The sequence below is a fragment of the Nerophis lumbriciformis genome, linkage group LG12, assembly GCF_033978685.3.
Source record: "Nerophis lumbriciformis linkage group LG12, RoL_Nlum_v2.1, whole genome shotgun sequence".
Lineage (NCBI taxonomy): Eukaryota > Metazoa > Chordata > Actinopteri > Syngnathiformes > Syngnathidae > Nerophis > Nerophis lumbriciformis.
The window spans coordinates 42,119,090-42,145,349 of NC_084559.2; the positions used below are offsets into that span (position 1 = coordinate 42,119,090).

The 26,260-nt window shown below is 39.9% G+C and overlaps 1 protein-coding gene across 3 annotated transcripts in view; it reads left to right on the forward strand.

The window, feature by feature from the left end:
* The window catches only part of kiaa0825 (KIAA0825 ortholog), a 573,303-nt gene that overhangs the window by 50,965 nt on the left and 496,078 nt on the right, over window positions 1-26,260 (forward strand). For all 3 annotated transcript variants that reach the window (XM_061986612.1, XM_061986613.1, XM_061986614.1), the window contains exons 3-5: window positions 9,539-9,707; window positions 11,178-11,363; window positions 22,379-22,555. In XM_061986612.1, coding sequence (XP_061842596.1) covers window positions 9,539-9,707; window positions 11,178-11,363; window positions 22,379-22,555 — 532 coding nt within the window. The remainder of the gene's footprint in view (window positions 1-9,538; window positions 9,708-11,177; window positions 11,364-22,378; window positions 22,556-26,260) is intronic.

Consider the following 26,260-nt stretch of genomic DNA (forward strand, 5'->3'; position numbering starts at 1 on the left):
AAACTCACCCCAGTGGGACGTCGATGTGAATGACTATGAGAAACCTTGGAGAGGACCGCATATGTGGGTAACCCCCCCCCCTCTAGGGGAGACCGAAAGCAATGGATGTCGAGTGGGTCTGACATAATATTGTGAGAGTCCAGTCCATAGTGGATCCAACATAATAGTGAGAGTCCAGTCCATAGTGGGGCCAGCAGGACACCATCCCGAGCGGAGACGGGTCAACAGCGCAGAGATGTTCCCTGCCGATGCACAGGCGAGCGGTCCACCCCGGGTCCCGACTCTGGACAGCCAGCACTTCATCCATGGCCACCGGACCTGTGCCCCCCCCCCCCCTCAAGGAAAAGGGGAGCAGAGGAGAAAAGAAAAGAAACGGCAGATCAACTGGTCTAACAGGGGGGCTATTTAAAGGCTAGAGTATACAAATGAGTTTTAAGATGGGACTTAAATGCTTCTACTGAGGTAGCATCTCTAATTGTTACCGGGAGGGCATTCCATAGTACTGGAGCCCGAATAGAAAACGCTCTATAGCCCGCAGACTTTTTTTGGGCTCTGGGAATCACTAATAAGCCGGAGTTCTTTGAACGCAGATTTCTTGCCGGGACATATGGTACAATGCAATCGACAAGATAGGACGGAGCTAGACCGTGTAGTATTTTATACGTAAGTAGTAAAACCTTAAAGTCACATCTTAAGTGCACAGGAAGCCAGTGCAGGTGAGCCAGTATAGGCGTAATATGATCAAACTTTCTTGTTCTTGTCAAAAGTCTAGCAGCCGCATTTTGTACCAACTGTAATTTTTTAATGCTAGACATAGGGAGCCCCGAAAATAATAATACAATGATATACATTTGTTTTATCTTGATAGATTGAAAATTAACACCAATGAGTTGACTGATGAACATTATCACATAATTTATTCAGAAAATATAAATAATGACAAATAAAGATAGAATACTATTAACCACAACATGCAAGTGCAAAAAAACAACAACATTATGATTTGTACAATTTCAGAAAGTGCTTGTTCTATTTTTTAAAAGAACTGAAGTTCTCTTGATTTTTAAGTTATCGTGCTGTGATTTTACCTGTCCGGCCCTCTTGGGAGTAGATTTTTCTCCATGTGGCCCCCGATCTAAAATTAGTTTGACACCCCTGAAATAGAGTTTTCAATTAACCCAAGATGCATGTTTTTGGGATGTGGGAGGAAACCAGGCTATATACTTACCAAAAGCTGTAATGTTTTCTCTATAGAACAACACCTGTATTGCTTTCATCGTATCCTCGTCTGTACAATGACAGAAGAATAGTATGGCATTTATTCCACCATTCAACTTGTCCCTGGATCCCAGACTAGCAATGTGCAAGTTAAAAGTGACCTCCGTTCTGCTGTGAAACTCCTATCTGAATTGCACTTCACTGACGTGTTGTGCTTTTAATGAACTTTGGAGAGTGACTGAAAAAGTACGCCACAGATGGAGGCCCATTTGAAACCTGCTGTCTGTTTGAAGCCCTGGTGTGGAGCCCAGAACCAGAACTATAAACATACATCAGCTTCTGTTCTTATGTCTTTGCAAAAGCATGTGATGAAAATTTATCCAGGTAATTTAATTTATTTCCCTTTAAATGTGAATTTCTTATTCTTATTAATTAAAAAAAAACAAAACAATTTAGAATCGATTACCATTGTGTGCGAGAAGTATTTTCTTTATTGTTAATGCGTTTGTTTATTTTTAGTGTGCAAGTTTTCTTATTAATGAAAACATCAATGCAAAGCACAGGTTGTTACCTATATACCCAAATAATAAAAGAAAAGTTGCACACTTTGACATCAAGTCCCTCCAAACACCTTAGCATCATCAATTTGTCTGCTTTGAAGACAACGTAGAGCGTTTGCGAGGTAGAAGTAGTTAAAGTGGCAGTGTTGATTCTAGAGCACAGACGTTTGGACCAGTCTATAACATTTTATCCCCTTGCGAGTTTCCCCTGCTGAAATTAAATTGTGTCAGATTGAACACTTATTTAATGTGTTGCCATTGTAAGACATCTGGATGTGTTAATGGCCCAGGAGCAGGCAGGAGGCAGTTTATGGACCCGCAGTTGGGGGACCAGCGCTCTGATGGGGAAATGAGCATGTACCATGTGATGCACACGCTTACACACATACGTATATTAGGGAGATTTATGTTTTTAACCATTACCATATATTCCGTATTTATTAGACTTTTAGTGTTAATTATTCATCATATAAATACATATGCAACAACAACAAAAAAACGTCAAAAACAATTTATTCCGGAACACTGGTCGACCTTGGAAGCATTCTTGTCTGTAAGAAATTATGGAAATGATCTGTTCCAGGGTCAATCTGTCACCATCACAACATTTTAATGAGCCATACAGTCTATTTTCTAATTAACCCTGTATTATTTTGAATTATTATTCAACTATAAAAAAAATAATTTAATCAGATCAGGGGTGCACACACTTTTTCTGCAGTCGAGCTACTTTTCAATTGACCAAGTCGAGAGGATCTATCTCATTCATATATAATAACAATTTATTTGTATTTATTTATGAAAGAGGCATTTTTGTTAACAAGTTAAAGGTGTTTAATGATAATACAAGCATTTTTAACACATACAGATTCCTTTCTTTCATGAAGACAAGAATATAAGTTGGTGTATTACCTGATTCTGATGACCTGCATTGATTGGAATCAGACAGTAGTGATGATAACGTCCACATTTTCAAATAGAGGAGAAAGAAAGTCCTCCTTTCTGTCCAATACCACATGAAAGTGGTTGGTTTTTGGCATCTTATTTGTCCAGCTTCCATACTCCTTTTTATACACTTTACAAGAAATACATTGACGGAAAACTCCATAGCTTGCTAGCTTGTGTGCGCTAGCTTTCTGAGACTCTTATTGTGTTAGCGCAGGCAGGATGAAGCAGGGCTTTTATTGTGAAGACAGGAACTGTGCTGTCAGTCTTTGGAGTTTTGACGGAAGGTACGGCACGAGAGTCTGTTGAAATAAAAAAAGTGTTTCTCGCCTTCCTGTTGGTCATTTTTTCTTAATAATTATCTGGCAGCAGCCAGCGTCATCTCACAAGATCCCCGGGGGCCGTGAATGTCAATCAAGGGACGAAAATGACGTCTTGGTGAAGATTGATTGCACATTTTTAGGTCTATTTTATTAATGCCTGGCTGCCGATCAACTGACACACCCTCCACGATTAACCGGTAGCTCGCGATCGTTGTTAATTGGTTGAATAAAATATATTTAGGTTAAAAAATAGATAATAAAAATTAACAATATATATTTAAATTTGAGTTTGCAACTTGCCCAAAGTTACATATTTCAAACAAAAAAATATATATAACATACATACATATTATTGGTATATATTTCAGAATGACTCATTATATTGAAGAGAGAAGCAACTAACAATTTCCAGTCATGTTGTTGATACAATAGACCAGGGCTAGTCAACTGGCGGCCCGCAGGCCAAATCCAGCCCAGCAATGACACCAGGTTATGATATTAATTTTATTTTTTTAATTTGTTTTGGTCATAAAGAAATACAATCATGTGTGCTTACGGACTGTATCCCTGCAGACTGTATTGATCTATATTGATATATAATGTATATATTGTGTTTTTATGTTGATTTAATAAAATAAAAAATAAAAAATAATAATTTTTATTTTTTTATTTCTCGTGTGACCGGTCCGGGCTGCGGCCCGGTGGTTGGGGACCACTGCCGTAAGGGACAAGTGATAGAAAATGGATGGATGGATAGTTAGAATGTATTTATTTTAGCACTGCGTAATTGTATTTTCCATCAGTTTTTACAAGTCCCTTCTACTGCAGTATATTTGATTAGTTTTTTGTTTTTTTGTAATCAGCCTGACCTAAGCCTTAATGATAATATTTGTCATTAACATATCATTTGACAAGTTGTATCCTGTTAAACTGTGAATAGGTTAGATATACAGTAATTATTGAATACCATCAACATACAGAGGAAGATTACTAATACAGGGTTGAAATTAGAGTAGGCCTCTGGCTCCCCTATAGTGGAAAAGTCGGGCCTTAACATAAAAAATGTTACCCAGCAAGCACCAGATAATGAAACATCGTTGAGAACTTGTTGAATTAGGTCCTGACGTTGAGCAACTCAAACTTAACGTTGGAACAACATGCTTTTTGACAATGTTTATTCATTGTCAGGTTGTGACGTTGATTTGACATATACTTTTGGTCATTTTCCAACCAATATTCTACAACACAAATACAACGTTGAAACAACTTGCTTTTTGACAGAGTTTATTCAATATCAGGTTGTGACGTTGATCTGACCATTGACATGTGGTAATTTCCCAACCAACATTGTGGATCCAATGTTAGTCGTCAACGTTGTCTCAATTTGCAAATACAACTGTTTTGCAACGTTGTGTCAAAGTCAGTTTTAAAGGCCCTTTATGTATAATCAATGTAGTACCAATGTCGTGCCTGCTAGCTAAGAACCTCTGGTGAAAAGGTTGCAGACAGCCCCTTCAATCAACAACTTACAGACGACTACAAACCGCCATGATATTTACGACATAAAATAAAATGTGATCGTAATTGTACAGACAACAAAAAAGTTGGTCTTGTCGTGGTTGTCTGCAACAGGTTTTATAGCATTCAGGGACAATACCTGTATGCACTTGGTGTTGTTTGGTCACATATACTGAGTTGCATGGGAATGACTAAACACATCAATGTCCTTTCTAGTCGGTCATATTAAAGGGAATGCAGAAGAGTTGATGCTTAAAGGGGAACATTATCACCAGATGTATGTAAGCGTCAATATATACCTTGATGTTGCAGAAAAAAGACCATATATTTTTTTAACCGATTTCCGAACTCTAAATGGGTGAATTTTGGCGAATTAAACGCCTTTCTAATATTCGCTCTCGGAGCGATGACGTCACAACGTGACGTCACATCGGGAAGCAATCCGCCATTTTCTCAAACACAGAGTCAAATCAGCTCTGTCATTTTCCGTTTTTTCGACTGTTTTCCGTACCTTGGAGACATCATGCCTCGTCGGTGTGTTGTCGGAGGGTGTAACAACACGAACAGGGACGGATTCAAGTTGCACCAGTGGCCCAAGAAATTGGACGTTTGTTCCGCACACTTTACCGACGAAAGCTATGCTACGACAGAAATGGCAAGAATGTGTGGATATCCTGCGACACTCAAAGCAGATGAATTTCCAACGATAAAGTCAAAGAAATCTGCCGCCAGACCCCCATTGAATCTGCCTGAGTGTGTGAGCAATTCAGGGACAAAGGGCCTCGGTAGCACGGCAAGCAATGGTGGCAGTTTGTTCCCGCAGACGAGCGAGCTAAACCCCCTGGATGTCTTGGCTCACACCGTCCCGAAGATGATCAAGAGAAGAATATCGACCCTAGCTTCCCTGGCCTGCTGACATGAGGGTATGTCTACAGAATATATTTATTGATGAAAATTGGGCTGTCTGCACTCTCAAAGTGCATGTTGTTGCCAAATGTATATGCTGTAAACCTAGTTCATAGTTGTTAGTTTCCTTTAATGCCAAACAAACACATACCAATCGTTGGTTAGAAGGCGATCGCCGAATTCGTCCTCGCTTTCTCCCGTGTCGCTGGCTGTCGTGTCGTTTTCGTCGGTTTCGCTTGCATACGGTTCAAACCGATATGGCTCAATAGCTTCGGTTTCTTCTTCAATTTCGTTTTCGCTACCTGCCTCCACACTACAACCATCCGTTTCAATACATTTGTAATCTGTTGAATCGCTTAAGCCGCTGAAATCCGAGTCTGAATCCGAGCTAATGTCGCTATAGTTTGCTGTTCTTTCCGCCATGTTTGTTTGTGTTGGCATCACTATGTGACGTTACAGGAAAATGGACGGATGGTTAAAATCAGGCACTTTGAAGCTTTTTTTAGGGATATTGCGTGATGGGTAAAATTTTGAAAAAAACTTCGAAAAATATAATAAGCCACTGGGAACTGATTTTTAATGGTTTTAACAATTCTGAAATTGTGATAATGTTCCCCTTTAAACCATGTGTGTGTTTACCAACCGTGTGATGAGTACAAGCACACGTCGCAGATGCTGGCTGATGTCTGCATCGCTACTTCTCACCAGCTGCTGAGCGCACATTTTTGCACATACAGTTGTGGTCAAAAGTTTACATACACTTGTGAAGAACATAATGTCATGGCTGTCTTGAGTTTCCTATAATTTCCGCAATTCTCATTTTTTTGTGATAGAGTGATTGGAGCACATACTTGTTGGTCACAAAAAAACATTGGTTCTTTTATGAATTTATTATGGGTCTACTGAAAATGTGACCAAATGTGCTGGGTCAAAAGTATACATACAGCAATGTTAATATTTGCTTACATGTCCCTTGGCAAGTTTCACTGCAATAAGGCGCTTTTGTAGCCATCCACAAGCTTCTGGCAAGCTTCTGGTTGCATCTTTAACCACTCCTCTTGACAAAATTGGTGCAGTTCAGCTAAATTTGTTGGTTTTCTGACATGGACTTGTTTCTTCAGCACTGTCCACACATTTAAGTAAGGACTTTGGGAAGGCCATTCTAAAACCTTAATTCTAGCCTGATTTAGCCATTATTTTACCACTTTTGACGTGTGTTTGGGGTCATTGTCCTGTTGGAACACCCAACTGCGCCCAAGACGCAAGACTCATTCTCCTTCTATGCCACATCAATATGGAATGCACTCCCAACAGGTGTAAAAGAATGTGCATCTCTATCCTCCTTCAAAAGTGCATTAAAAGAACACCTCCAGGCAGCTCCAACCCTAGCCTAACCCCTTCCCCGCACCACATCCCACCTCCCCAGGTTTGTAAATAATCAAATGTTTATACTTGTTCTTATGCTTCTGAGCTCACGATGTTCACCGCTCGCTGTACATATCCTACCAAGTGAGACCTACACTGTTGCAATGTCTATTTCTCAGATTATAAAATTGTTGATGACTGAAATATGCTGATAGCAACCCAACCTAACCTACCCCCCAGCCCCCATTCCCCTCCACATCCCATCCCCCGGATTGTAAATAATGTAATGTATATACTCTATTGATTAACTTGTGTGATGACTGTATTATGCTGATAGTATATATTTGTACCATGAATTGATTAACGTGGACCCCGACTTAAACAAGTTGGAAAACTCATTCGGGTGTTACCATTTAGTGGTCAATTGTACGGTATATGTACTGTACTGTGCAATCTACTAATAAAAGTTTCAATCAATCAAAAAAAGACCCAACCTCCAGGCTGATGATTTTAGATTGTCCTGAAGAATTTGGAGGTAGTCCTCCTTTTTCATTGTCCCATTTACTCTCTGTAAAGCACCAGTTCCATTGGCAGCAAAACAGGCCCAGAACATAATACTACCACCACCATGCTTGACGGTAAGTATGGTGATCCTGGGATTAAAGGCCTCACCTTTTCTCTTCCAAACATGTTGGTGGGTATTGTGGCCAAACAGCTCAATTTTTGTTTCATCTGACCACAGAACTTTCCTCCAGAAGGTCTTATCTTTGTCCATGTGATGTCAGATGAAATAGCTTTATTTGAACTGCACCAATTTTGTCAAAAGGGGTGGTCAAAAATTCAACCAGAAACTTGCCAGAAGCTTGTGGATGGCTACCAAAAGCACCTCATTGCAGTGAAACTTGCCAAGGGACATGTAACCAAATATTAACATTGCTGTATGTATACTTTTGACCAGTGACGTGCGGTGAGGTTCATGGCTGGTGAGGCACTGACTTCATCACAGTCAGATTTACAAACATATGAACCCTAAAGAGTATCTTATTCATCATTTGATTGGCAGCAGTTAAGGGGTTATGTTTAAAAGCTCATACCAGCATTCTTCCCTGCTTGGCACTCAGCATCAAGGGTTGGAATTGGGGGTTAAATCACCAAAAATGATTCCCGGGCGCGGCGCCGCTGCTGCCCACTGCTCCCCTCACCTCCCAGGGGGTGAGCAAGGGGATGGGTCAAATGCAGAGGACACATTTCACCACACCTAGTGTGTGTGACAATCATTGGTACTTTAACTTAACTTTAACTTTACACATACAAACTGTAGCACACAAAAAAGCACATTTAATAAAAAAAAACGTTATTATGGTCTTACTTTTACTTATAAATGAAGTCCATGCGCCGCTCCTTTTGAACAAAAGCATCGATAACTTGTTTATAGAAGTCTTCCTTATCTTTATTCAGTTTTAAAAGTCTCTCTGTCTCGATGGAGATCTTCCTTTAATTATTACCTCCTGCTTCGATTGACAGTCCAGTTTAGAAAACTGTTTTATTTTAGATTTGTAATCCTCCATGTTAAAAGTCCAGGCAAGAGGAAAAAATGAACGATCGCTGCTAACTGTTGCTGCTTGTTGTCACTTCTTCTGCAGCCGAGTAGTCGCAAGAATGATCTCTGCGATCACTCGCGCCAGCTACCACCAGGAGGCGGGAATACTGCGAGCCTCACACAGTGCGTCTTCGCAGCCGTTTTATGTTTGCTCAGCACAAGAGATACGTTACACACATACAGTTGTTGACAAAATACACTGTACATTATATACCTCAGCTAACTAAACTATGGAAATGTATAATATAATTTATATAGCAATACGGTCTCACTGCACAGCAGGCCAGCAGTTAGCCGAGTCATTGCGCAATCCATGGCGAGGCTCAACTGGCTGGTGACTCACCGTTAGTCTCTTCTCAGTATTTGAACGGCAAATGTGAAAATTCAGCGATTTTGAATAAAAATAATCTAAAACTGGTGAAGTTAAATGGAAAATAACGTTATAGTATAATCACTGGATACATGTAACAATTTAATTTTTTTTTTTCTTTTTACATTTTTTTTCTTTCCATGATGGCACGTGAGGCCCCGCCTCACCTGTCTCCCCTGACTGCACGTCACTGCTTTTGACCCAGCAGATTTGGTCACATTTTCAGTAGACCCATAATAAATTCATAAAAGAACCAAACTTCATGAATGTTTTTTGTGACCAACAAGTGCCGGTATGTGCTCCAATCACTCTATCACAAAAAAAATAAGAGTTGTAGAAATGACTGGAAACTCAAGACAGCCATGACATTATGTTCTTTACGACCACGACTGTATATAGTACATTATTATGTGCACTGCATCTGTCTTGTATTTTCTCATGATAGAGACAGCACAATAAAAGCATGTGAAGACCGAATGCGGATGTGGACTGCTGGTCTAATGTATGTGTATCTTTAAAATGGTTGTCCGTGTGTTTGTATCGCTTTCAATTGTTTTTTTCTGTTGTAGACTACCCCAGTCCCACGCTTGTTGGCGCAAGGGAAGATTTATTGACACTATAACTGTTCACTGTTTATCATGAGAGCCTGTGGGCTTTCTATCCTGCATAGGTTTAATGTGATAAATGCTGTTTGGGCTCTTCCAGTTACACAAATGTCTATTATCCCTCACAGCATTGAACAGCAGCTAGTGGAACTTCAGGTCAAAATGGGAGACACCAGAAGTGGAGACCGTCCACCCAGTCCCTCGGAGTGCCTGCAGTGGCTCAATGTCAAAATGCTCAACAGTGTCAAGCCTGTCAGCACGGGGCATCAAGATCTCCTGTCCTTCTTTAATTGCCTGGTAATACACTACATGACACACATGTTATTACCGTATTTTCCGCACTATAAGGCGCACCGGATTATTAGCCGCACCTTCAATGAATGGCATATTTCATAACTTTGTCCACCAATAAGCCGCCCCGGACTATAAGCTGCGCCTACGCTGCGCTAAAGGGAATGTCAAAAAAACAGTCAGATAGGTCAGTCAAACTTTAATAATATATTGAAAACCAGCGTTCTAACAACTCTGTCCCAAAATGTACGCAAATGTGCAATCACAAACATAGTAAAATTCAAAATAGTGCAGAGCAATAGCAACATAATGTTGCTCGAACGTTAATGTCACAACACACAAAATAAACATAGCGCTCACTTTCTGAAGTTATTCTTCATTCGTAAATCCTTCGTCTTCGGTGTCCGAAGTGAAAAGTTGGGCAAATGTGAGATCCAAAATGGCCGGTTCCGTCTCGTCGAAGTCATCGGAGTCAGTGTCACTGTTATCCAGCAGTTCTGTGAATCCTGCCTTCCGGAAAGCTCGGACCACAGTTGTGACCGAAATATCTGCCCAGGCATTTACGATCCACTGGCAGATGTTGGCGTCGTCTGGCGCTGCCTCCGTCTTAGTGAATGTGTGTTCGCCTTCTGTCATCCATTGTTCCCACGCAGTTAGCAGTCTAGCTTCGAATGCCCTGTTGACACCAATATCTAGCGGCTGGAGGTCTTTTGTCAATCCACCCGGAATGACGGCGAGTATTGAATTAAGCGCGTAAGCGTGTCTCTTAAAGTGATGTTATGAGCTAGCAAATATAACAACTACACTACCCAGCATGCAACGATAGTTACGAGCATGCGCGGTAGCCCTGAGAAGCGTTGTATGCTGGCAGTTAGAATGTGGTTATGAGCACGCTGTGAGTAAACGTTGAGAACTCAGTTAACACGCCTCGTCTGCATTATTTATAATTAGACAGACAACACACTTAATAGGAGCCATTTTGGGGTCTTTACATAAACACACAAATGGAAATGAAACGTCACATATCCCAGCATGCACCGCGCTTCTTCTTCTTCCGGGGGCGGGTGGTTGCTTACAGTACAAGAAGAAGCGCTTCCTGTTCTATGGGGGCGGGTGCTTACCTTGGCGGTTGCTTGCGTAGAAGAAGAAGCGCTTCCTGCTCTACCGGGAAAAAAGATGGCGGCTGTTTACCGAAGTTGCGAGAACGAAACTTTATGAAAATGAATCTTAATATTTATCCATATATAAAGCGCACCGGGTTAAAAGCCGCACTGTCAGCTTTTGAGTAAATTTGTGGTTTTTAGGTGCGGCTAATGGTGCGGAAAATACGGTATGTCTTTAAATAACATTGAATAATGGTGGTTATCAGACGGTCTCCTCATAGTTACTCATCCCAAAAAGTACCTATTGGTGCACATTTTCCCCACTTGTTATTTTAAGTACATACTGAACTATTCTTCTTCTGTTCATCTCTAGCAAAATTACCTGAGGTCTGAAGAAGATGGGAGAGAAGAGGCGACACTACAGCTGTTGCTTCATCTCTCATCCAAGTGTGGCATCTGCTTCCCTTGCACCCCTTCTTCGTCCTTGCCATCTTCTACTCAACTTGCTGCCTCTTCCTCACACTTGGTACACCTAGTCAGAGATGACTCTTCATCAGAGGTATTACTTCTTTTATAAATGACTCGCAATCATTCATTCATACAGTTGTACATTGCAGTATTTATAACTTAAATATATTGAGATACTATGTTTTAGAGTTGTACGGTATACCGGCACAAGTGTAGTATCGCGGTACTAATGAATCAAAAACGGTACTATATGTTAGAAAAGTACCGGTACAGTCGGCACTGTTTTAGCTACTTCTAAATCACTAAATCTCGCCTCCATGGCGACAAATAAAGTATGTTTCTTACAAGTATCATTATCACTGCAGGACGAGGAATAGCTAAACATGCTTCACTACACACCATAGGAGGATACAATAGCTCACCGGCGTCACAATGTACACAAATGCCATAGGTGAATCTCTACACCTGACATCCACTGTAATGATACCAAGTACAAGAGCGCATGTAGTCGATACTACTATATTTACATCACAAATTTTTATCATCACAAAATTATTATTATTTAAAAAAAATTCATATTATATTCATAAACTCAGGAAAAACATCCCTGGACACATGACGACTTTGAATATGACCAATGTATGATACTGTAACTACTTGGTTTCGGATCTATACTTAAATTTGTGGTATCATCCAAAACTAATGTAAAGTATCAAACAACAGAAGAATAAGTGATTATTACATTTTAACAGAAGTGTAGCTATAACATGTTAAAACAGAAAATAACCAGATATTAACAGTAAATGAACAAGTAGATTAATAATATATTGTTTACAGTTTGTCCCTCATAATGTTGACAAAATAATAGAATGATAAATGACACAATATGTTACTGCATACGTCAGCAGACTAATTAGGAGTCTTTGTTTGTTTACTTACTAATAAAAGACAAGTTGTCTAGTATGTTCACAATTTTATTTAAGGACAAAATTGCAATAAGAAAAATGTGTTTAATGTACCCTAATATTTTTTGTTAAAATAAAGCCAATAATGACATTTTTTGTGGTCCCCTTTATTTAGAAAAGTGTCAAATTTTCTCCCGAAATTCAGGCGGAGCTGGAGGCCACGCCCCCTCCAGGTTTATTGTTAGGCAGTTTCATTAACGTCCTCCCAGCGCGGCAACAACACACAACAACAGCAGTCACATTTTCGTCTACCGTAAAGCAGTTCATCTGCCATAAACACCAATGTTGTGACACTCTTAAACAGGACAATACTGCCATCTATTGTACATGCATATGTGACAATAACATCTATGGCTTTTAGAGAGTGCAGTGCACAACTGCGCACACAACAAGGAGACGAAGCAGAATGTATCATCAGAGAGGGTGTTCAGCATGGTTAGAAAAATAGTGACAGAGAATAGAACAAGGATGGACAATTCAACCCTTAACTCAACAATGAGTAGATGAGTGTTATGTGTGTGTATATGTGTAAGTAAATGAACACTGAAATTCAAGTATTTCTTTTATTTATATATATATATATATATATATATATATATATATATATATATATATATATATATATATATATATATGTATATATATGTATATATATATAGCTAGAATTCACTGAAAGTCAAGTATTTCTTATATATATAATATATATATGTACTGTATATATATATATATATATAATAAAATAAAATGAAAAAAATAAAAAATAAATATATATATATATATATATATATATATATATATATATATATATATAGCTAGAATTCACTGAAAGTCAAGTATTTCTTATACATATATATATATGAAATACTTGACTTGGTGAATTCTCGCTGTAAATATACTCCTCCCCTCTTAACCACGCCCCCGCCCCACCCCCGACCACGCTCCCCGCCACCCCCCACCTCCCGAAATCGGAGGTCTCAAGGTTGGCAAGTATGGTCAATTCTTCCAAACATGCAATGTTGTCTCAACATAACCCAGTCAGGTCATGAGTTGACATTCATTCTCATGTAAAATGAACATGAACATATTACTTGAGATAACATTCAAATATGTTAGTTTAAAATATTTTATCATGTTCCTACAACTGTAAGTCAAGTTAGCTCAACATGGTAAATGGTTTGTAATTATATAGTGTGTCATATACCTGAGTATATGTTTGCATGTGTATACAGTCAGTCCATACATTATCACAACCACAGGCTAATTCATTAACCACAGGCTATATATGATGTTACAGTGTAGTCATGGTCAGTACTGTATTATTATTGTTACGAATACTTAGATCAGGGATTTATGCCGACTATCCCGATTATCCATGAGTGACATCCAGCTGTAACGTCGTTAGTTTCGGCGGTAACTAGTTATCTAACGCGTTATTTTTTATATTCAGTAACTCAGTTACCGTTACTACATGATGCGTTACTGCTTTATTTTACGTTATTTTTTATGTAGTATCGGCTAGAAACAGAAGATCTGAGTATGTTTTATTGGAGCGCTGCGGTGTCGTCCTTCTGAATCTTCCTCTGGGAAGAGAAGAGGCACGCTCTGTATGTGTCTGGGTGTGAGTGTGGGGAGGGGAGAAGACGGGGGGGTGGGGGGGTGTCTGTGTTTACTAGTGGTGATCCGTTCGGATCAATATCTTCGGTTTGGCAGACACGTGATCCGCGGTTTGATATATGAAACAAAAAAAAAAGTTGTTCGCAAGTTCAGTCCACACACAGCGTGGTCATGGCGAGCGGAATAACGGAGGAGCCTGAACGCCCCGCGCCATTTAATCGGTGTGTTTATGGGTGCAGACTCGGTTGTGCAAAACGAGGGTTTTAAACACATGCTGAACGTGCTTGAGCCACGTTACGACATCCAGGCGTGCACCCACTGCAGCGATAAGTTTGTGCCAGCTCTTTATGAGCAGGAGAAGAAACAAGTTGTGAATGAACTATTCCGAGCATCATCTGATGCGCTCACGACAGACGGGTGGACGTCCAGGGGAACTATGTGACGATAAGCACTCACATAGTTCCCCTGGACTGGATCACTTCAGACTGGGAAATGAGAAGACACGCTCCCTCTACGAGAGTCACCTTGCGCAGGTACTGACACAAGCAGTGGAGGAATGGAAGATAAAGATATCCCAGTCACAAGTGATGATGCCAAAAATCAAATAATTGCAGTGAATGAGGCAGGACTGGGACCACAGATAGGTGCTTTGCACATGTAGTGAATTTGGCATCACAGAAGGGAATCTCAGTCAATAGGATGGAGCGCCTCCTTGGGAGGATCAGGAAGGAGGTTTCCTACTTCCACCCAAGCACAACAGCTGCTCATGTGCTTAAAACAAAGCAAGACATGCTAAAACTGCCTACTCATAAGCTCATACATGATGTCCCAACAAGGTGGAACTCCACTTATGATATGTTGGAGCAGCAGGCAGCTATATACTCTGCATTGACCCACAAGACCCTGAAGACAAATGTCAAAGACATCATCAACCTGTCTGATGATGATGTGAGAGTGGCAGAGGAGGTCCTCCAGGTGCTTAAACCCCTCAAAACTGTTACATCTCTGCTGAGCACTGAAACTTCACCATCTGTGTCAATGATCCTGCCACTGAAAACAATGATTCTACAATCCATGGCTCCAAGTGTGGAAGACAGCAGCATCACTCCAGATGTCAGGCTTTATTTCACTACCTATGTTTCAAGGAAGATGATGTGTCTTCTTATGTTGCACTTTAAGTTGTTTTTTTATTAATGGTCATTGGTCCAAGTTTAAAGAAAGGAGAAATGCATTTTTATGTTGCACTGTTTTTCATTAAGTATGTTAAAAGGAAGATAACAATGCATGTCAAGTTGATCAACAGATTGTATTATTCTCCAGTGCAATAACAGTACTGAAATGAAGGCTAAAAGGGCATTAATGGGAGCTTTAAAAGAAAAAAGAAAAAAATAAGTAACTAAATAGTTACTTTTCACAGTAACGCATTACTTTTTGGTGTAAGTAACTGAGTTAGTAACTGAGTTACTTTTGAAATAAAGTAACTAGTAACTGTAACTAGTTACTGGTTTTCAGTAACCAACCCAACACTGGTGACATCAACCGATACCAATACCAATCACATGTAAAAACTGTAAATTGTGAATGAATGGTGAGTACTAGCAACAGTTTAAAAATACCAGCACACTATTTAAACTAGTTCCTTACTCTCTTTTATTAAATACAATGGTTTGATCAAAGAAAGTCAATAGTACACAATATCTAAACCAGAGCAAAGACTACCATCAATTACTCATTTAAATTATTTGGTTTTTTTGCCCTCAAAGTCATCCTGTGTCCAAATAATTACACCCTGAATTTGCAAACATTTACAAAAACAACAACAACAAAAATATTTTAAGAAATTACAAATATTGAAAAAAAAATAAAAAATGACTCTTGTGTCGACCATATTCGGATATTACCCAGGTGTCGACACCACCAATTTATGGATCGGTCTGCCCTCCCTATTTGTTGTGCTGGCACGTCAACAGTTACCAGCTATTATATTATCCTCACTCCACCTCGTATTAATCCACTTGTTAATTTCCTGTCAATAACTTTGCTATCCGCTGTAAGGTGCTTCCATCTACACTTCTGTCTCCACACTATGTATGGAGACAGACAATTAGCTGCTAGCTAGTTGACCGGGGGACTCAAAATAGATAGTGTCAGCCAGAGGGGATCGGCATTTGTGATTGAAATTTAAAGGCATTAATCGCCAATTAGTTACTGTAGTTACTTTTTCAGGAAAATCGTCCAAAACTGATTGATGGCCTGTTGATATGCACATCCCTAAATATTATTGTTTATATAACAAATTTGTTATTGTAAATACTGATACCATATTTGTAGAAATTGGATCTGCTGATGTACAGCAGTTCTGTTGTTGTTGTCTGTCGCTGTCTCGTCCTCCCTTTTTCTCACAATTCTCCGCTCTGTTTTCTTTTGTCTTCTTTCAAACCCCTCCTGGTCCGGTTTCACCAAACACTAAACAATATTTCCAAATATTTCAAAAAGTTAAACACACAAAAAAAGATGTAAATCTGGTCAACAAATACATACCTAGATCAAAAATATTGTTTGCCCAAGTAGCTGGACATGTCAGGATTATTTATGTATGTACTGTGTATATGTATATACTGTATATGTTATATGTGTGTACATGTTTGTATATATGTATATGTATATATATATATATATATATATATATATATACAGTGAAGAAAATAAGTATTTGAACACCCTGCTATTTTGCAAGTTCTCCCACTTAGAAATCATGGAGGGGTCTGAAATGTTCATGGTAGGTGCATGTCCACTGTATGAGAGATAACCTAAAAAGAAAAATCCAGAAATCACAATCTATGATTTTTTAACAATTTATTTGTGTGATACAGGTGAAAATAAGTATTTGAACACCAACATTAATATTTGGTAGAGTAGCCTTTGTTTGCAATTACAGAGTTCAAACGTTTCCTGTAGTTCTTCACCAGGTTTGCACAGACTGCAGGAGGGATTTTGGCCCACTCCTCCACACAGATCTTCTCTAGATCAGTCAGGTTTCTGGGCTGTCGCTGAGTAACACAGACTTTCAGCTCCCTCTAAAGATTTTCAATTGGATTTAGGTCTGGAGACTGGCTAGGCCACTCCAGAACCTTGATATGGTTCTTACAAAGCCACTTCTTGGTTTTCCTGGCTGTGTGCTTTGGGTCATTGTCATGTTGGAAGATCCAGCCATGACTCATCTTCAATGATCTGACTGAGGGAAGGAGGTTTTTGGCCAAAATCTCACAATACATGGCTGCAGTCATCCTCTCCTTAATACAGTACAGTCGTCCTGTCCAATGAGCAGAAAAATACCCCCAAAGCACGATGCTACCACCCCCATGCTTCACAGTAGGGTTGGTGTTCTTGGGATGGTACGCATCATTCTTCTTCCTCCAAACAGGCATAGTGGAATTATGACCAAAAAGGTAAATTTTGGTCTAATCTGTCCACAAAACTTTCTCCCATGACTCCTCTGGATCATCCAAATGGTCATTGGCAAACTTAAGACGGGCCTTAACATGTGCTGGTTTAAGCAGGGGAACCTTCCTTGCCATGCATGATTTCAAAGCATGACGTCTTATTGTATTACCAACAGTGACCATGGAAACAGTGGTCCCAGCTCTTTTCAGGTCATTGACCAAGTCCTGCCGTGTAGTCCTAGGCTGATTCCTCACCTTTATTAGCATCATTGAGACCCCACGAGGTGATATCTTGCATGGGGCTCCACTCCGATTGAGATTGACCGTCATGTTTAGCTTCTTCCATTTTCTAATGATTGCTCCAACACTGGACCTTTTTTCACCAAGCTGCTTGGCAATTTCTCCGTAGCCCTTTCCATCCTTGTGGAGTTGTACAATTTTGTCTCTGGTGTCTTTGGACAGCTCTTTGCTCTTAGCCATGCTGAATGTTTGGGTCTTACTGATTGTATGGGGTGGACAGGTGTTTTTATGCAGGTAACGACCTCACACAGGTGCATCTGATTCAGGATAATACAGTGGAGTGGAGGAGGACTTTTAAAGGCGGACTAACAGGTCTTTGAGGGTCAGAATTCTAGCTGATAGACAGGTGTTCAAATACTTATTTTCAGCTGTACCACACGAATAAATTGTTAAAAAATCCTAGATTGTGATTTCTGGATTTTTCTTTTTAGGTTATCTCTCATACAGTGGACATGCACCTACCGTGAACATTTCAGACCCCTCCATGATTTCTAAGTGGGAGAACTTGCAAAATAGCAGGGTGTTCAAAAACTTATTTTCTTGACTGTATATATATATATATATATATATATATATATATATATATACAGTGTTTCCCACAGGACAGGCATCTATTTGCGGTGGTGTGGTCGAGGGGCGGGGGGTAGCGGCGGCAGCGGCGATGACCAAGAAGAACGCGGAGTTGGACTATAATTACAACACGTTATGTACATATTTATATACAGATTTGAACAATTAGTTATTCACTGAAATATATTTATTAATTGTGGTTCTTACAAAAAAATATATCTTATAAAATATAAAAGCTAAAATGTCTCTTAAAGCTCTGCCCCTTTAATTAGTGAATACTAAATAATTTAACTTTGGCCTACTACTACAACCATATTATTTACCAGCAACATAAAGTGAAACAGAGGCAGAGGTGTCCTGCCACAGTCAGTCAACCCCCTCCTCCTCCTCCTCCTCCTGCTGCTGCTGAACAGGTCGCACTTGTGGTCCGGACTGTAGGCCTACCTCCTCTCCAAGTCGAGCCCTTTTCGGCCGTTGAAAATATTTTTCTATACTCATCTGTGTGAAGGAGTGAACATCCAACATTAGAATTTATTACTAACGAGCAGAACCGCTCTATGTACAGTGCCGTCTAACCTTAAGCGGCAGCAGCTCAACACATGCAGGGTTCAACGTTAAGGTTTTTTTCTACTTGCCCGACTTCTCAAATCTACTTGCCCCAATATTTTTACTTGTCCTGCCTAGGTTTTTGTCTGGCTGTGTAGTGCTCATGGCTTATATCTTAATAAAATCCTTACCGTTGACTATTTACAACACTACACAGTATTTATTATTATTATTATTATCTATAATTACATTTAAATGGCATTGCATACATGTAAAATTAAATGATATTTCACATTATTTGACCAGTAGCAGTTACACCCATCTGAACAGGTCAGCCACCTGTTTAAAGCCCGATCACAGTTGAAATCTTGAAATGAAGGGCCTTTAATGGCCAAAACATTAACCTGGACAACATTTTAACAGCTGGTTGGCTCAGATTTTATTATTTTCATTGACAATTTAGCGTCAGTATTAATACAGTATCTGAAGCACCGTCTCCACGTGTGTTTATTGACAACAGAGTTATAACCTGGACACGTTAGCTCATCGGTATGAAAACAGGAGACTGTTACTACGTGCGTCTGCCCGGCCCCCGAGTCAAACAGCGGCGGTGTTAATGAAGCAGCGTCAGGCTGCTCACTGTCAGTGAAACGCTCGGTGAAATCGCGGATTAACGTTAAATATATGACGAGCCGCGAGCGATGCAGCTATAACCTATCTACTTATAACCTATATTACCCTCGTATTTTGATCCGGTTGGTCCGTTCTTTTACTTCGTCGTCTTCTTCTTCTTCTTGTTCTTGTTCTTCTTCTTCTTCTGGCCCACCAGGTGAATTAAGTGCTATTGGCGGAGTTACAATGCATAGTAGGCTACCGCCACCTACTGCACTGGAGTTGTAACTACAAGGTACATTCACAGACAGAGTCCCATTGCTTTTATGAGCGGTCGAGCGAGTCAAAAGCCGAAAAATCCATTTGTGGCGGACGTAATTCTTTCGTGGCGGGCCGCCACAAATAAATGAATGTGTGGGAAACACTGATATATATATATATATATATATGTATTTGTATATATATATATATATATATGTATATGTGTGTGTGTGTGTGTGTGTGTGTATATATAGATTGATAGTACTTTGTTGATTCCTTCAGGAGAGTTAAAATTTAAAAAAAAATATATATACAGTATATCTAATATATATATATATATATATATATATATATATATATATATATATATATATATATATATATAAAATATAAAAAATAAAATACATATATATACAGTATATATATATATATATATATATATATATATATATATATATATATATATACAGATAATGTGTGTGTATCTATACATATACATAACGTGTGTGTGTATATATACATATATATATATATATATATATATATATATATATATATATATATATATATATATATACAGGTAAAAGCCAGTAAATTAGATTATTTTGAAAAACTTGATTTATTTCAGTAATTGCATTCAAAAGGTGTAACTTGTACATTATATTTATTCATTGCACACAGACTGATGCATTCAAATGTTTATTTCATTTAATTTTGATGATTTGAAGTGGCAACAAATGAAAATCCAAAATTCTGTGTGTCACAAAATTAGAATATTGTGTAAGGGTTACATTTTGAAGACACCTGGTGCCACAAACTAATCAGCTGATTAACTCAAAACACCTGCAAAGGGCTTTAAATGGTCTCTCAGTCCAGTTCTGAAGCCTACACAAACATGGGGAAGACTTCAGATTTGACAGCTGTCCAAAAGGCAACCATCGACACATTGCACAAGGAGGGAAAGACACAAAAGGTTATTGCTGAAGAGGCTGGCTGTTCTCAGAGCTCTGTGTCCAAACACATTAATGGAGAGGCAAAGGGAAGGAAAAACTGTGGTCAGAAAAAGTGTACAAGCGATAGGGATCACCGGGCCCTGGTCAAGATTGTGAAAAAAAACCCATTCAAAAATGTGGGGGAGATTCAGAAGGAGTGGACAGCTGCTGGAGTCAGTGCTTCAAGATCCACCACCAAGAACGCTTGAAAGACATGGGTTTCAACTGCCGCATACCTCGTGTCAAGCCACTGTTGACCAAGAAACAGCGCGAAAAGCGTCTCACCTGGGCTAAGGAAAAAAAGAGCTGGACTGCTGCTGAGTGGTCCAAAGTCATGTTTTCTGACGAAAGCAAATTTTGCATTTCCTTTGGAAATCGAGGTCCCAGAGTCTGGAGGAAGACAGGAGAGGCACAGGATCCACGTTGCCTGAAGTCTAGTGTAAAGTTTCCACCATCAGTGATGGTTTGGGGTGCCATGTCATCTGCTGGTGTCGGTCCACTCTGTTTCCTGAGATCCAGGGTCAACGCAGCCGTCTACCAGCAAGTTTTAGAGCACTTCATGCTTCCTGCTGCTGACCTGCTCTATGGAGATGGAGATTTCAAGTTCCAACAGGACTTGGCGCCTGCACACAGCGCAAAATCTACCCGTGCCTGGTTTACGGACCATGGTATTTCTGTTCTAAATTGGCCCGCCAACTCCCCTGACCTTAGCCCCATAGAAAATCTGTGGGGTATTGTGAAAAGGAAGATGCAGAATGCCAGACCCAAAAACGCAGAAGAGTTGAAGGCCACTATCAGAGCAACCTGGGCTCTCATAACACCTGAGCAGTGCCAGAAACTCATCGACTCCATGCCACGCCGCATTAACACAGTAATTGAGGCAAAAGGAGCTCCAACCAAGTATTGAGTATTGTACATGCTCATATTTTTCATTTTCATACTTTTCAGTTGGCCAACATTTCTAAAAATCCCTTTTTTGTATTAGCCTTAAGTAATATTCTAATTTTGTGACACACGGAATTTTGGATTTTCATTTGTTGCCACTTCAAATCATCAAAATTAAATGAAATAAACATTTGAATGCATCAGTCTGTGTGCAATGAATAAATATAATGTACAAGTTACACCTTTTGAATGCAATTACTGAAATAAATCAAGTTTTTCAAAATATTCTAATTTACTGGCTTTTACCTGTGTATATATATACCAACAGTTTGGACACACCTTCTCATTCAATGTGTTTTCTTTATTTTCATGATTATTTACATTGTAGATTGTCACTAAAGGTATCAAAACTACTGATTACTGCTTTGCACACTCTTGGCATTCTCTCGATGAGCTTCAAGAGGTAGTCACCTGAAATGGTTTTCACTTCACAGGTGTGCTTGAAGCTCATCGAGAGAATGCCAAGAGTTTGTAAAGCAGTCATCAGAGCAAAGGGTGGCTCTTTTGAAGAAACTAGAATATAAAACATGTTTTCAGTTATTTCACCTTTTTTGTTAATTACATAACTCCACATGTGTTCATTCATAGTTTTGATGCCTTCAGTGACAATCTACAATGTAAATTGTCTGAAAATAAAGGAAACACACTGAATGAGGAGAAGGTGTGTCCAAACTTTTGGCCTGTACTATAGATATATATGTATATATACTGTATTGTATATGTGTATAAATAAATAAATTGTGTGATTAATCTGCATTCATACAAGATTAAGGTGATATTTTCTGCGATTATTCACACACGTTAACGCTTTACTTTGACAGCCCCTAACATTTTCGTTTTTTCTTTGAATTTTTGAAGATCCAAGAAGCATGGGACGATGTACGTCTTCAACTGCGCTGCCACTTACTGAAGCGTCTGTCCACTCACTGCCCAGGGAGTCATGGAGTTCCCACCTTGTCCATCATCGAACGGGTCCAATGCCTGCAACAGTTCTGCTTTCTGTACCCTGAATGTGAAGTACTCACACATTACCAGGTGCAGTATTATAGTGGCCCTTCTTTTCCTTGACAATAGCATTTTACAGTGTGGGTTCCCTCCGGGTACTCCGGCTTCCTCCCACTTCCAAAGACATGCACCTGGGGATAAGTTGATTGGCAACACTAAATTGGCCCTAGTGTGTGGATGTGAGTGTGAATGTTGTCTGTCTATCTGTGTTGGCCCTGCGATGAGGTGGCGACTTGTCCAGGGTGTACCCCGCCTTCCGCCCGATTGTAGCTGAGATAGGCTCCAGCGCCCCCCGCGACCCCGAAGGGAATAAGCGGTAGAAAATGGATGGATGGATGGAAAATGCAAAGCAGATTTCAAAGTATAAGTTGGCAGAAACTACACCGCCAATCGTTTGTGTGCGAGCACTGAAAACAGTCAGCAGCACGTGCAAGTACCTTTAAATTGATCACGCTTCTACTGCAAGGCGTACTTCTAGTGCATTGTAACTGTTGCCAGTGGTGATGCAGAAAAGAGGAAAAGGAAGATGAAAGCATCTCAAAGGTTAGTCCGTGTAGTGACCTGTACTGGTTAATACAACCAATAACACCATTTTCGTTCATGGGTTTGCACGTTGGACATATTGTGGAACCTCGATTTACGAACATAATTGGTTCTTAAACATGTATTGAAGCAATTCCCCCCCAAAAAACAGTATAAAACATAAATAATTGGCTCGAGCCTTGACAAAAGTCCCTATTTTTGTACAAAAAAAAAAAATCACACATTGAGGACACTATTGCTGGGTTGCATATGACGTCACGTCCGTTTTTCTTCTTTGCGGCTTAATTCACACGATGGTTAAGCAGCGTAACATTAAAACAAGTGAGTGTGAGTATAGAGGTTTAACAGAAAATGTCGTATTGCTGTTCTGTTCTTGGGTGTTCCAATCATCAAGTAGAGGCAGGGCTCGAATCGCTGATGTAAACAATGGAATGAAAATCGCGTGCCGTTTTATATATTCGTGTATACACATATTTACTAAAGTTTACTACAAGTTAGGTCATACACTATATAACAGTCTATTTCAATTTATTGACATTTGATTATTTGTATATCATATACTTGTATGTGTATATATACATGCTTTGGAGCCCTTGCCTCAAAAGAAAATAATATTTGCCGTGGTGCCCTTCCAACTTGCCTTGGTGCCCTAAAATATGAGCTCTTCTTAAAGGCAACACTTGCCTTGACCTTAAAAAGTTAAAATTCGAGGGTAGAGGGATAGGAAAGAAGTGGTTCATAAAGTCAGGGAAAAAACAAAAGTGTGTCGAAGGAAATTGCTCTTAAAAATATCACTTTCATAATCTTGTGGAATACAATCGAACCATGTTTGTGTCTGCAGTGATTACTTTGTAAAATGTTAGTTTGAACATTTGATTTGTTTGAGAAACTTTCTGTGATGCAACCGAGTTTATTCTCTATTATATTAGCAGTGTTTGACTGCCGAACTAAACGTAAAGAAAGGACGATAGATCACATTAGTTCGTGTTCTTTTGTGGTTGCTATGCCTAAATATAACTAGAAGACCTCCATCCATCCATCCATTTTCTACCGCTTATTCCCTTCGGGGTCGCAGGGGGTGCTGGAGCCTATCTCAGCTACAATCGGGCGGAAGGCGGCGTACACCCTGGACAAGTCGCAACCTCATTGCAGGGCCAACACAGATAGACAGACAACATTCACACTCACATTCACACACTCGGGCCAATTTTAATGTTGCCAATCAACCTATTCCCAGGTGCATGTCTTTGGAGGTGGGAGGAAGCCGGAGTACCCGGAGGGAACCCACGCAGTCACGGGGAGGACATGCAAACTCCACACAGAAAGATCCCGAGGCCGGGATTGAACTCACGACTATTCAGGACCTTCGTATTGTGAGGCAGACGCACTAACCCCTCTTCCACCGTGCTGCCCAACTAGAAGACCTGATTGTGAAAATAAACTAACATCATGTTAAGTCCTAGTATTAAATATCGTAATTATTGGTCCAACCTACCGTATTTTTGCTGTCCATCCATCCATCCATCTTCTTCCGTTTATCCAAGGTCGGATCGCGGAGGCAACAGCCTAAGCAGAGAAGCCCAGACTTCCCTCTCCACAGCCACTTCGTCCAGCTCCTCCCGGGGCATCTCGAGGCGTTCCTAGGCCAGCTGGGAGACATAGTCTTCCAATGTGTCCTGGGTCTTCCTCGTGGCCTCCTACCGGTCGGACGTGCCCTAAACACCTCCCCAGGGAGGCGTCCGGGTTGCATCCTGACCAGAACCACCTCATCTGGCTCCTCTTGATGTGAAGGAGCAGTGGCTTTACTTTGAGCTCCTCCTAAATGACAGATCTTCTCACCCTATCTCTAAGGGAGAGCCCCGCCACCCGACAGAAGAAACTCATTTCGCCCACTTATACCTGTGATCTTGTCCTTTCGGTCATAACCCAAAGCTCATGACCATAGGTGAGGATGGGAATGTAGATTGACCGCTAAATTGAGAGCTTTGCCTTACGACTCAGCTCCTTCTTCACCACGATGGTTCGATGCAGGGTCTGCATTACAGATCCGCCTGTCGATCTCACGATCCACTCTTCCCTCACTCTTGAAGAAGACTCTGAGGTACTTGAACTCTTCCACTTGGGGGAAGATCTCCTCCTCAGCCACGATTTTCATAACAGAAACTAAAAGCTTAGTGGAAAGCAAAGTGCTTTATTCGACACAGATGACCACAATATAGCATCTTTGGTGCTATTTGCAAGCATCAAGAAAATATCCTTAATAATATTAATACAGTAGATGAATAAATCTCTTGTGGGCTCAACAGCATATACCGAATCTTGATATCGCCAGCAAACATTCCTGAACAACAGGGACATCTATAGCTAAATAATGAGACAAAATATAAACTTCACACCATAAAACAACTGCAGACATGAATTGTAGATGAGACTAATATTTGTAGCAGGAAATCAACTGGAAGCAAACGTATCCTTTTTCTCATTAGCGTCACGATCACAGCAGCATGGCACTCGTTCTGTCAATCAAATACGTTACTCGCGATCGACGTAATGGACACCCCTGTGTTAAATATTGATAACCACCATCTTGCATGAATATAAATAAGTGGTATTGAGTCAAAGCCCACTGGGTGGTCACTTTACATACAATGATGCGTCATATCATTCATAGAATTGAACAAAACACTTCAAATGAGCAAGTCATGAAAGTCGTACAATAAATAATGACGAGTGTGAGTGTCCACCAGTGATTGGAGCACATACTTGTTGGTCACAAAAAACATTCATGAAGTTTGGTTCTTTTATGAATTTATTATGGATCAATCAATCAATGTTTATTTATATAGCCCTAAATCACAAGTGTCTCAAAGGGCTGCACAAGCCACAACGACATCCTCGGTACAGAGCTACTGAAAATGTGACCAAATCTGCTGGGTCCAAAGTATACATACAGCTATCTTAATATTTGGTTACATGTCCCTTGGCAAGTTTCACTGCAATAAAGCACATTTGGTAGCCATCCACAAGCTTCTGGCAAGCTTCTGCTTGAATTTTTGACCACTCTTTTTGACAAAATTGGTGCAGTTCAGCTAAATTTGTTAGTTTTCTGAAATGGACTTGTTTTTTCAGCATTGTCCACACGTTTAAGTCAGGACTTTGGGACCACAGAACTTTCCTCCAGAAGGTCTTATC